The 11525-nt window shown below is 52.2% G+C and overlaps 1 protein-coding gene across 8 annotated transcripts in view; it reads right to left on the bottom strand.

Annotated features, from left to right (window-relative positions):
- Positions 1-124: 124 nt before the first annotated feature.
- Positions 125-11525, bottom strand: part of KMT2D (lysine methyltransferase 2D) — a 41553-nt gene continuing 30152 nt past the window's right edge. For 5 of the 8 annotated variants that reach the window (XM_058433331.1, XM_058433338.1, XM_058433335.1 and 2 more), the window contains 14 exons: positions 11283-11442; positions 10534-10609; positions 10194-10369; positions 9961-10091; positions 9143-9275; positions 8937-9064; positions 7321-8461; positions 5951-6087; positions 5719-5849; positions 5193-5240; positions 3734-4019; positions 3425-3498; positions 3188-3296; positions 125-3018 (listed from right to left, as the gene is read on the bottom strand). In XM_058433331.1, coding sequence (XP_058289314.1) covers positions 2926-3018; positions 3188-3296; positions 3425-3498; positions 3734-4019; positions 5193-5240; positions 5719-5849; positions 5951-6087; positions 7321-8461; positions 8937-9064; positions 9143-9275; positions 9961-10091; positions 10194-10369; positions 10534-10609; positions 11283-11442 — 2823 coding nt within the window. In that variant the 3' untranslated portion in view covers positions 125-2925. The remainder of the gene's footprint in view (positions 3019-3187; positions 3297-3424; positions 3499-3733; positions 4020-5192; positions 5241-5718; positions 5850-5950; positions 6088-7320; positions 8462-8936; positions 9065-9142; positions 9276-9960; positions 10092-10193; positions 10370-10533; positions 10610-11282; positions 11443-11525) is intronic. The other 3 variants (XM_032143463.2, XM_058433336.1, XM_058433337.1) reach the window with 2 other exon arrangements.

Genomic DNA, 11525 nt, shown 5'->3' with positions numbered 1-11525 from the left:
GGGCGGAAGGCAGGGAACCCACCCTTCCGGCGGTGGCGGGCCTCGGTAACCGCCCTCCCCCGGGTCCTCACGGACCGCACGGATCCGGCTGACGGCGAGGGTCACGGGACGGAGCCGCTTGTATTTAAAATGTTCTTTTTTTATTTGTCGTTTAAAAACAAACTTGGAAGAAGCAAAATCCAAAACTTGCCCTTTGCCTCTCGCAACATAAATTATGTACAGTTCAGAATGATCGCTGATACAAAACATGCCAAGGACAGGGGCGCTGAGGGTGGAGGGAGAGAGGGCGCTTTAAAAAAGGGAACCATTTCATCCGTTGTTACGAAGGACCAACCTTGCTGTACAGGATACACACAACACAAAATAAAGTCTTCACGGGATTCACACTTGTCAGCGATTTATTTTTTAAAAAGGGGGAGGGTCCTGGAGGTGAGGGGAGAAGACTGTAAAGGGGAAAACTGAAAATTGAGTATGTGTGAGTGTAAACCAACCCAAAATACAAACACGGGGGCGGGGGGTGGGGTGGGGGGTTCTGATGCAATTATACAGGCAGGGTACTTAAAAAAACCAACCAAAATTCCAACCTTGTAGCTTGGGTCTGAGTTATAGTTTATATAAAAATTAAAAACTGTATAAGGTTTCTTCACTAAATTCTACAGGACTATCGGATACCTAGCATATGCTTACAAAGTCTGCCCCATCCCCTTTTCCCAATCCCAGGGCCCAAGCCCCAAACACAGCCTGACTCACGGGAGCCAATCTCCGCCTCCCTGTAGCCTAGACCTTCTGCTCTCGGAAAAGGAACATCCAAGGGCTGTGGCTTTGAGGGTAGCAGCCCAGTCTTCCTACTGTCTGATTTAATTACAGCGGTTCCTGTGGGAGTGGGGGGTGTTATTCTCTTAAACATTTGCAGCTTGAAACAGTTGAGGAAGCAGCTTTTAAAAAAAAAAAAAAAAACTCCCTACCCCCAACAATCCACAACCCCCCAAATTCAAAACAAAACAAAAACAAACCTAAAATCACAACAGCGACCAAGCTCCCCCTCCAGCAGGCCTGCCCGTTCACCACCACCAAGCCCACCCCTACACTCCAGACATCTGATTCTTGAAAATATTAATTACAAAATGCCCTTTGCCCACAGCCCCTAGAAGAGAACTGCATATAAGCTTCATCTTCATCCCCACGGTTCCCTACCAGAGAGGGGTTTGGGGCCTCACCCACCCCTTACCTACCCCCACCCCCAGGAAGAGGTTCAACTGCAGCACAAGCTTGGGCAGAAAGGGGAAGGGAAGGGAGACAAGGAACCCATCACCCTCTGGCTCCCCCTGGGGTCAGCTCTCTTTTGTGCGTTATAACATAGTCCAACTATACAACAGGGGGTGGGAATTGCCCAGCCTCTATACCCCCAACTTACAGCAGTCACAGCCAGGGGGTGGGGAGTGGGGTGGGGGGTGAGGAAAAGGGCGGTAGGTTGGGTAATGGAGGGGGCCCCCCCACAAGGGGAGCTCCATGTGTCCGCCCCACACCCCCCTACCATTTATAAACTGGTTTTGTAAAAAGAAAATAGATATATTTATATAGAATATATAAAGCACAAAAATTAGTAGTTTTACATTTGCTCTCCCCGGGGGTGGGGGGAGAGGGGAGGGTTCTCACCTCCAGCCGGCTCCCCCATGCCCCACAAGACTATGTACAATCCCATGTATAAATAGATAAATACCCCCCACCCTCCCCGCGCTGACACTAAGCTCCCCCACCCCCACATCACCACCCCTTCCCACCAGACCAGCAGCAGTTTGGTGACTGAGGGAAAGTGGGAGCTCCGGGCCACACCCTGCCTCACTAGGTATGGGCATGCCACTCAGGGATAGCCCTCACCCTATCCCCCACCCAACCCGTCCAGGGGCTGGAGGGCAAACGGGCTCATGATGGGGTTGGGAAAACAGGAGGGAGATATCCTGGTCCTAGGTTTAGCTCCCTCCTGCCCCCCATGTCCAGATGGAGAAGGAAGTCCTAGAGCAACTAGGGGCCAGTCATCCCCAATCTTCATCAACATTTGCCTCAACCACCATCCCATGCCCATAATTAGAAACAAAGATGGATTTTTTGTTGTTGTTTTTCTTCCTCCTCCTACCCCCCTTCCACCCACTCAGAAGAGGGCAGTGAGGTGGGGGAGAGGGTTGGGGCAGTAGGGGGCTTGGAGAGGGTCTCACATTTCAAAACAGCAAAAAATCCAACACTTAAATGAGGTAGGTGTGGGTGCGGGGTCTCCTTGCCCGGCTTGCCCAGCTTGCCCTCCTAGGCAGCTGGGCGCCTCTTTCCCGTTCATGTTGCATTTGTCAGAGTGGAAAACAAGGAAACACAACCCTTAGAGAGACAGAAACACAGAGGAAAAGAGGGAAACAGAGACAGATCAAGAGGGAGGGGGATGGGGGTGAGGGTGGGGGCAGGACCCGGCAGGCAGGGCCAGGTGTGGGACCCGGCCTTTGGGATTGTCAAGCTTAGTCAAGTCTCTTTGCAGCCTTGAGTTGGGCCGGAGAGGTCAGTGGGAGCAGCAGGGCTGTGAGGCCCGGCCACACATCCTCTTCCCCCACCCTGCTGCCTCCCAGATGCTTCTGGGTAGTTCCCGGCCCATATCCCCCTCAAACCTGAGATGCCCAATGGCTGCTTCTGTCTGGCCCCTCCTGGAGCTGGGGGCAGAGATGCCAGCCTGAGGGCCGGTGGTGGGGAAGAGGGTTGTCCCTGGTGCCCAGGGTGGGCTTGGCCTAGGGCCCTCTGCCCCAGCCTCCTGCTCCAGGGGCTCCGGTCAGCCGGCAGCCCCAGCCCTGGGTCCTGGCTCTGGCTGCTACCTCTCTTCCCCCTCATCCCTTTCAGGGAAGAGGTTGTGGGTAGGGGGACTCCCCTGCCTGGTAGCCTCAAAGCTTCTTAGTTCATCCATTTCCGACAATTCCAGGCTCCACAGTGGCAGGGGATCTTGTGCTGATCGTCCTCAAAATCAAACTGATAGTCATAGGTTAGCTGAAAAGAGAAGAGGGCAGAATCAATGCTGGTCCCCACAGGAAGAGGGGAGGGCAGAGAAGATATGATCTGAGGTGCCCAGCCTAGGAATCCACATTTAGGGAATGGCAGAGAAGGGGTGAAAGGAGGAGGAGCTGCTTTGTCACTCACTCAGGATACTTCCTCTCACCTCCTCTCCTTTGGGGATTCGCCGGCTGGAGATGATGATGATTTTGTCCTCTTTGTCAAATGTCACGACTTCGGCCACACAGTTAGGGGCACAGGAATGGTTAATGTACCTGGGCAGTGGGACAGAGTCAGGGATGTCAGGCAACTAACTTGGGACAATTTTGATTCTTTGTTGGTCTATCCCCCAGAGTGCCACTCTGAGGGACCACTAAATCCCTCCTTCCTCGTCGTCTCTCACCTGGCAGGGCCGCCGGTCAACGTAGCATCAATCACATGTTCATTGTTTATTCGGAACATGTAGATGCCTCGATTCTAGAAAGGCAGAGGTTGCAGAAGAAGGGACAAGAGTATCAGAGAGTGGCAGCGGTGGCTGTGGGATCAGGTAGGAGACTCAGGCAGTGGGCTTCTGTTGCATGTTCTTCATTTCTCCTGCCTTTCCCTTCTCCCCACCACAGCTTTCCTCCTGCTCTCCTGTGACCAATCCTGCCCATTGCTCCTTGGTTGAGTGCGGACTAGGCACCACGATGGCCCCTCTGCCAGCTCATACCTGCTCTTCGTAGATTTTCTCCCGCCGGTTGGCCACCTCGTTCCGAATGATGGTGCCAATGTACTCGATGACCATCGTGTGCTTTTCTAGGTCCTTGGCTGCATAGAGCCCCAGGCCCTGGATACGGGAGCGAGCCAGGTACACGTTGTTCTTCCATTCGGTGCGCAGCCGCCGGTACTGAGATGACTTGGAGTGCACAAACTGCTTGCTGTACGGGGTGTTGGTCTCGCCTGTGAAGGTGCTCTGATATGCCTTAGACATGCTGGTGCTGTTCAGGGTATGGGGCCTGGGAGGTGATACAATCCATGACAAGACAGCTCTCCCTCAGACCAAGCACACACCACCCACCTCCTCTGCCACCTCCTGGGATGTGCAACACACCAGTTAGGGGCGTGTGCTGCTGGCAAGCACTGGAAGTGCAGCCTTGGGAAAGGAGTAAAGGCAACTGGCTCTCAGCTCTGGTGAGGAAGCAACTAGCTACAGGGACCCTTCTGACACCCTAGGTGGCACAGAGAGCCCAGGGTGAGGGGTGGGGTGTGGAGGGAGATGGGGGGCACCAATTCCCCTACACTGAGCCTGCTCTCCCATCTCCCACTTCCTACCACTCTCCTGCCAAACCATTCTCAAGGCCACGCTCCTCTGGGAAGTTTTCCGCAAGCAGCCCAGGCCTAGAATTTAAGCTGATGGTTTGCTTGACTGTCTGAATCCTACCTCCTGCACACACTGGAAGCCCTGAAAATGGGGACTGCGCCTACCACGCTGGGCTAGATGTGAATTAAAACTGGCTGTGAACTCACAGCCTAAAGGTGGTATCCTTTCTTCGGACTGTCCCCTTCTCTGACATAACATTGGGCTCTGTGCAGATGGCTCAGTGCAGGGGAATGACGGCTGCCTGGCAGGATGCCTTTTACCACCTTAGGGCACCAGCCAAATTCTTGCCATCCCAGAGCAGTGGTTTTCAAACGTTTCTGGTTCTTTTTTTATTTAGCAGAAATCTTTGCTTTTTTCTTTAACAAAATGTTGACTGGAACTCCAATACATAAACTAGATGACAATGGAGCTCTTCTGGTTTAATCCAATTTGGGGAAGGAAGAGATATGCATGGGAAGGCCAAGTTCAACCCATCAGTTTATGTGATCCAGGACTTTTTGGAACACATGCACTCAGTTTGAAAACCACCATTGCAGGGCATCAAGGACAAGGCTGGCTAGGGATAGAGTCTCTGACACTCTACGACAGCCTAGGAGCCACCAAAGACCTTCAAGAAAGCCCTGCTACCACAGATTCTGCCTCCCTCTACCCAGGGACTAAGGTCCCTGGTACACAGAAAGAACAAGGACCCGCAGTGAAGAGGTAAGGGTCTGGTCCCAACTGTGTGACCTTTGCCTAGTCATTTAATCTTTCTGGGTCTCAGTTTTCTCAGCTGTAAAATGGGGGTCATACCACCTGCCCTACCTACCTCATAAGGTTGTTGTGAGGATCAAATGAGATAATGGATGTGAAAACGCTTTGAAAAAAAAAGTATAAAGTGCTATACAAATGTAAGGTTTTATTATTTTTCTATTATATCTCTAACTATTTATTTCTGACACCAACACTCATGGGGAAGGGAAGGTGACCCTAGCACCCCATGGGGTATCTGAGGTTTGGGAGAATCACAGGCCCTCCCCCGGAAGTAAAACAGGAGAAGAAAGAGGTGACCAGGTCCCTTATATATTTCATAAAATTTCACCAGTTTACCCATTACCTCCCCAGGGTGCCCAAGATAATTCTGTCCTATATCCCAAGTGCATCTGAGCAGGTTGGGAGAGGAGGAAAAGGATACCCTACTAACACCTGCGTGCCCTCTAATTAGGAAGTCTAAGAGTGATTCCCCAGGTTCTCCACGGAAACTCTGATCTGTATCCTAAATCCTCATAATGGGACCAGAGGATCCCTGTCAACACCCACACCCACATCCCTTGGCTCCAGCATCACAAGCTCACCGTTTGTAGTGTGTGAGGATTTTAGGCTCTGATCGGGCACAGCCAGTGGGGTTGATCATGAGTGGCAGCTCCATAAGGGGGTGGCGCCCATAGCGGAATAAATAGTTTTGACAGCTCTCCACCCCGGGCAGCTGTGGGCACAGTTCATACTCACCTTAGCCTGAGTTTTTCTGGGGTTAGGCCAAAGTTCTCAGTGCCCGCCAAGCCCCCCAGCTCCCAGCCCCTTCCTTACTGATTCAGCTATGCGAAGCACGGCATGCACCGTCAGCCCAAAGAGCTCCTCGCCCTTCAGATACTCAGGGAAGAGTCGCAGCATGTCAGCCTCTTTTCTCATGGCAGCCACAGGCTCAATGATGCGATTCCACACGGCTGAGAAGCAGGGAAGAGAGCAGTCCTCAGAGGCAACTTCTGCTCACTGACCTCCAGTCCCTAACCCCAATCCAGAACTGCAGTTGTTTTCTGAGGCCTTCAAGCCTCCCTATCATGAAGGTGTGTCGGTCTTCCAGATCCTCTCTTGGCCTCCTAGTCTCACTCTCTCTTAAGAAGCAGGAGGTTTCCAACCCCAAGGGGTCATCACAGAGCCTTGAGACACAAACCCAGGGCCCACGAGACCCAGCGTAGGCCATGGGAGGTCCCTAGTGAAAGACCGGGCATGCTTTGGAGTTGGAAAGACTTGGGTTCAGGTTCTAGTACTGGTCATGAGACCTTGAGCCAAATACAGTCATGTGCAGCTTAACAACATTTCATTCAATGAGGAATGATATATACAACAGTGGTCTGGTAAGATTATAATACTGTACTTTTACTGTATCTTTTCTATGTTTAGATGCACATACTTACCCTATGTTACAACTGCCTACAGTATTTAGTACAGTTACATGCTGTACAGATTTGTAGCCTAGGAGCAATGGGGTATACCACAGAGCCTAGGTGTGTAGTATGCTACGCCATCTAGGTTTGTGTAGTACACTCTATGAAGTTCACACAATGACAAAATCACCAAACAATGCATTTCTCAGAATGTATCCCTGTCATTTAGCAATGCATGACTGTACTTAAATCTGAGACTCAGTTTCTTTATGTATAAACCGGGCATAATCGTAGTATAATACTTACCTCATAGGGTTGTATGAACAAAATAAACTACACAAATCACTTAGCTTAGTTTGTGGCTCACAGTACACACTCAAAAAAAGGTACCTGCTCTTACTGTTATTTTATCATTAACCCTAAAACTAAAATCAAAATAATTCTGATTTCGTCCAGGGAAAAACAACCACAAGGAACTCGGTTAGGGTTAGGTTGGGTGAGGCAGATGACAGTCTCAGAACTGCTTCCTTTTGTTCCACTGAGGATAGCAAAAGAACTAGAATATGTGAGATTAGACAAGCAAAATATTTTCAACTACAAGGGAATTTAGGGTGACAGAGAGGCTCAAACACTTTCACTGGGCATTTTCAAGAGACCCCCCTGCCTGCCTGAGGTGGGGGAAGGAGGATCACTCACATAGAAGCTACAGGTCCTCTTATAGACACTGTAACAGTGACCCTGGGAGAAACTTTTCCCATTCCATATTATCCATTTCAAGGGCCCACTGCTCACCCTGGGGAGAGGCGTCAGTGAAGACCAGGTCCTCCAGGCCCTGCTCGATGACTTTGATTACAAACTCTGGCCGCCCGTTGTTCTCACCAATAGAACAGCGATAGCAACAGCGACGATTGTTGGTGCGGAGGCTCCAATAGATGCGCGTGGCCTCGTAGCCCACGGGATAGAGGGCAGTGGCACTGTGAAAGTCAGCCATCTGGTGAGGCAGCAGCTGTCCGATGGCGTGGAACACAAGGCCCCCCACACGGAACATGTGCAGCCGTTCTCCCCGCTGAATGATGCTGGCGATTTGCTTCACCTCGTCCCGCTCAATGTAGACCCGCCGGAAGACAGCAAAAGAGCTCAGCTCTTGCTCACAGGGCCCCTTGATCTTATGCATTGGACACAGCATGGTCTTGTCCTTGAAGAACATGCACTTGGCACGGATGGCACAAGCAAAATGGTAGACATTGGGGCAACGCATGCGATTGCAGCTGCTGGTGGCACCAGTTCGCTGGCACAGGGAGCACTTGGTTAGCAGTCCTCGGTGCAGGGCAACCTCCACATTCATCAGTGCCCCGCCCTGGGTCTCATACACCTCCGTGGACCAAAGGGCACAGTTGAGGTGCACCCACAGGTCCAGGTCCAGGTTCAGCAGGCGGGCAGGCCCATCAGTGGCCCCGTCACCCTCCTCATGACAGAAACAGCAGCGACGCATGTCTCGTGGTACCTTGTCAGGTCGCAAGGCTGTGCCAAGCTGCTCCATAAACTCTGCCACTTCCCGCTCATCCTCCTGCCGCCCACTGCCCTTCTGGATGGTCAACAGCAGCCGAAGCCGCTTCCAGCGCACTCCTTTCCATTTCTTGAGGCGAGGAGGACGGGAATCTTCACCTTCTTCAGGAGGCCGGGCACGGGGCTTGGGTCGGGCTGATTCAGGGGATGAGGCCAGTGGCAGAGGTGAGGGGACGGGTGGCTCAGCCAAGGGTTCGGCGGGAAGTTCAACCAAGGGTTCAGTAGGGGGACTGGCAGGAGAAGGTGCCAAGGGGGAAGGGGGCGGGGAGGGTTCTTCAGGAGGTGGGGCCGAGAGCTGTCGCACATCCAGATTGGAGACATTGCAGGTATAGCTGTGCTGGGTGGGTGGCTCTGGGGCGGGGCTCTCCTGTAGGAGGGTGCCCTGTATCATTAGTGCCAGCTCCTCATCTAACTAGCTCCCTCCTTCCCCTCACCCATATCCCACCCTCCCAAAAGGCCTCCACATTCTTTGTCCTAGACGGCCTCTTTTTCCTTTTCTTTTTTTTTTTTTGAGACAGAGTCTTGCTCTGTTGCCCAGGCTGGATCCAGTGGCATGATCTTGGCTCACTGCAACCTCTGCCTCCTGGGTTCAAGGGATTCTCATGCCTCAGCCTTTCGAGTAGCTGGGATTACAGGCATGCACCATCACGCCTGGCTACTGTTTTTTGTTTTCAGTAGAGATGGGGTTTCGCCATGTTGGCCAGGCTGGTCTCAAACTCCTGGCCTAAAGTGATTCACTCGCCTTGCCTCCCAAAGCACTAGGATTACAGACGTGAGCCACCGCGCCTGGCCGGCAGCCCCTTTTTTTCTAACACCCGCCCCTTCTTCTCCCCCAGACCTACCTGTTTCAGGAGGTTCAAGATGTCTAGTTGGCTCTTCAGGGTATAGCCAGGCAACACTGCATCGAACTGCTTCAGCCAATCAGGGCCAGTGTCTGGGCTCTTGCCTCCCAGACCCTTTTCCTTCCCACCTGCAGAAAGGAGTGGATCAGAGCCTCCCACCAGAATCACTCCCCTCGAGTCCCAAAGCGCTTCCCTGCCACACTCACCAGGACCCTCAGCTTCCCCCTTCTTGAGCTCAGTGCCTGCCCGGGCGGGGCTCTCTGGGAACAGCACCTCATAGGAATTGGGGATCTTCATGCTTAGCAGCTCCGCCACTGCCACCATCACGCCATTCAGGTTCTGCCAGGGCCGGGGAAGGGATGGGAGAAACATATCAGCCAAGTGTCTGAGGTGAGCTCTACTACCAGCTGGGTGGGGACAAGGACACCTAGAACCCACTCCCCAGGGTAGTTCTATCCTATGTCACCCAGCTCTTTTCATAGACTTCCCTCACAGCAGCCTTTCCCAAGCTGCTGTGGGCACCGACGGGAGCTCCACGAAAAGGGAACTACATCAACTACGTTTAGGAAATGATGCATGCTCTATCCATGACTTGGAGGCTCATGACACACGTTAACAAATTAAAAGGACTTGAGGACTCTTGTAATAAAGAAACCCATATTGTCATTTTAACTGTGTTTTCCAACTTTCTTTGACCACAGAAGCCTGTTAATATTTTCAGAACAGCTGACAGAGTCCCACCAAACATGACTGGGGCAATGCTGTCATGTAGTACCTGTGTCATTACACACACAGGCGCTCCTTAGTGGTTGACTTGTCTGTCTTTACCATGGGACTATGAGCCCCGTGACGGCAGGAACCATGATTCATTTACCCGAATCCCACAGCCTCTAGCCCAGGCTTTCACATACAATAGGTACTCAGTACAAGTTTTTGAACGACTACATTTTTTCTTATCCAGACAAATTCCAGGGACTGCCCTCTGATCAGGTTCCCCTCAGCCTCGAGGTACCCCAGGACACACCTTGGCTGCAGCAGCAGAGACTGTGAGCATGACTGACACCTCACTTCCTTTGCCCTTTTCCCAAGTTGTGGCAGGCAGCTTTCCAGGGACCTCCAGTTCAAGGGCCCCATAAGGTTTGGTATCTGGGAAGACTGAATGAGAAAGAGAGATTTGTGTAACACTTGGCCGCCTCTCCCCCGGCTTCGGACAACCCAGGTGAACTGGGCCTGGCCCACATCCAGAGTAGCACATACCTGGGATGCTGGCCCGAGGAATGAGGGGGATGACAGGGGAGAGGGCCCGGTCCTCTTGCTCCCACCGGCCTGAGCCCAGATGAGGGAAACGAGGGGCCTCCTCTCCCAAGATGCTCTCAGGAGATGAAGCTGGCACAATGCTGTCAGGAGAATCGCTATCCTCATCACTCTCCATCCTGGGGACCAAAAGTAGACATTTGTTGCTACAGCCCTGCAGACTCCCCTCCCAAATCTAGAGATGAATAGATGTCTTACTTGAAATCTCCACTGGCCAAAGGAAATATGAGGCAACCTGTACCCCACCCTTGTTCCTCATCCCCATTTCCGGCCCCGCCCCTACCTGACATCCTCAGTCTGATTGTGAGGGGGTGTAGGCAAGGCGGCCAGCAGGTCTAGACTCTTCACCTCTGAAGTATCTGAGGGGTGGGTAGGGAGAAGAAAAGTCAGGTGAGGGTGGCCAGGGCTGATGGTACCTTCTCCCAGTATTTTAGGCCTAATTAGCATGAGATCTCAGCTGTCATGATTAACTGTCCCCCCCACCTACCAGTTTGGGGCAAACAAGCAATCCTTCCATCTTGGCCTCCCGAGGTGTTGGGATTACAGGCATAAGCTACCATGCCTGGTGGCAGTTGGCTTTAGATACACTCTTTGGAGTTTGTTTAGTCATTTAACAACTCCATTAGGTGAGTACTACGATAGCCATTTTACAGTGAGGAAACGGAGGCTCACACAAGTCAATCAAGTTACTCGGATACAGTAACACAGTTGAATGAATGCAGGAACCAGAATTCAAATTCAGATCAGAGTCTAGCTCCACACTCACTAAAGCCGGACTGTTCCTTCTATACAAAGCTTCATAAAGATGCTCTCTGCCACCCACCTCTCCTATTGCATCTGCTCTAGACTCCAAATGTCCATTCTGGCCCCCAAGAAATGAGTCCTGAAGGGGCCCTTCCTACCTCAGGTGCCCTGTTATGTAAACACACAGGATAGCAGGCAACCCACTCATTTCTAAACTGTACAGCATACTAACTGGTTTGGACTCCATCTACCAAACCCCACCAGGAGTGGCATCTGCTCTTGACTTACCCCTCAGTGCCCTTTCAGTATCCCGGGCAGAGGCAGCATCCTTGGGGTGCTCCCCCAGCTCTTCAGATGGGGTGACGCCATTCACCATCTTCTGCTGCACCGATGGGGGTGGGGTGGGGGGCAGCGACGAGGGTGGTGTCGGCGGGTTACTCAGGTTATTCTGGGGGGTGGGGGGTGGGGTGTTGTGTGCAAGATGGCATAGGGAGACTGATATAATCTCCTGGCCCCACTCTACGTCAGCAG

The sequence above is a fragment of the Hylobates moloch genome, unplaced genomic scaffold (assembly GCF_009828535.3).
Source record: "Hylobates moloch isolate HMO894 unplaced genomic scaffold, HMol_V3 SCAFFOLD_22, whole genome shotgun sequence".
Lineage (NCBI taxonomy): Eukaryota > Metazoa > Chordata > Mammalia > Primates > Hylobatidae > Hylobates > Hylobates moloch.
This window is presented reverse-complemented; position numbering and strand designations above follow the sequence as displayed.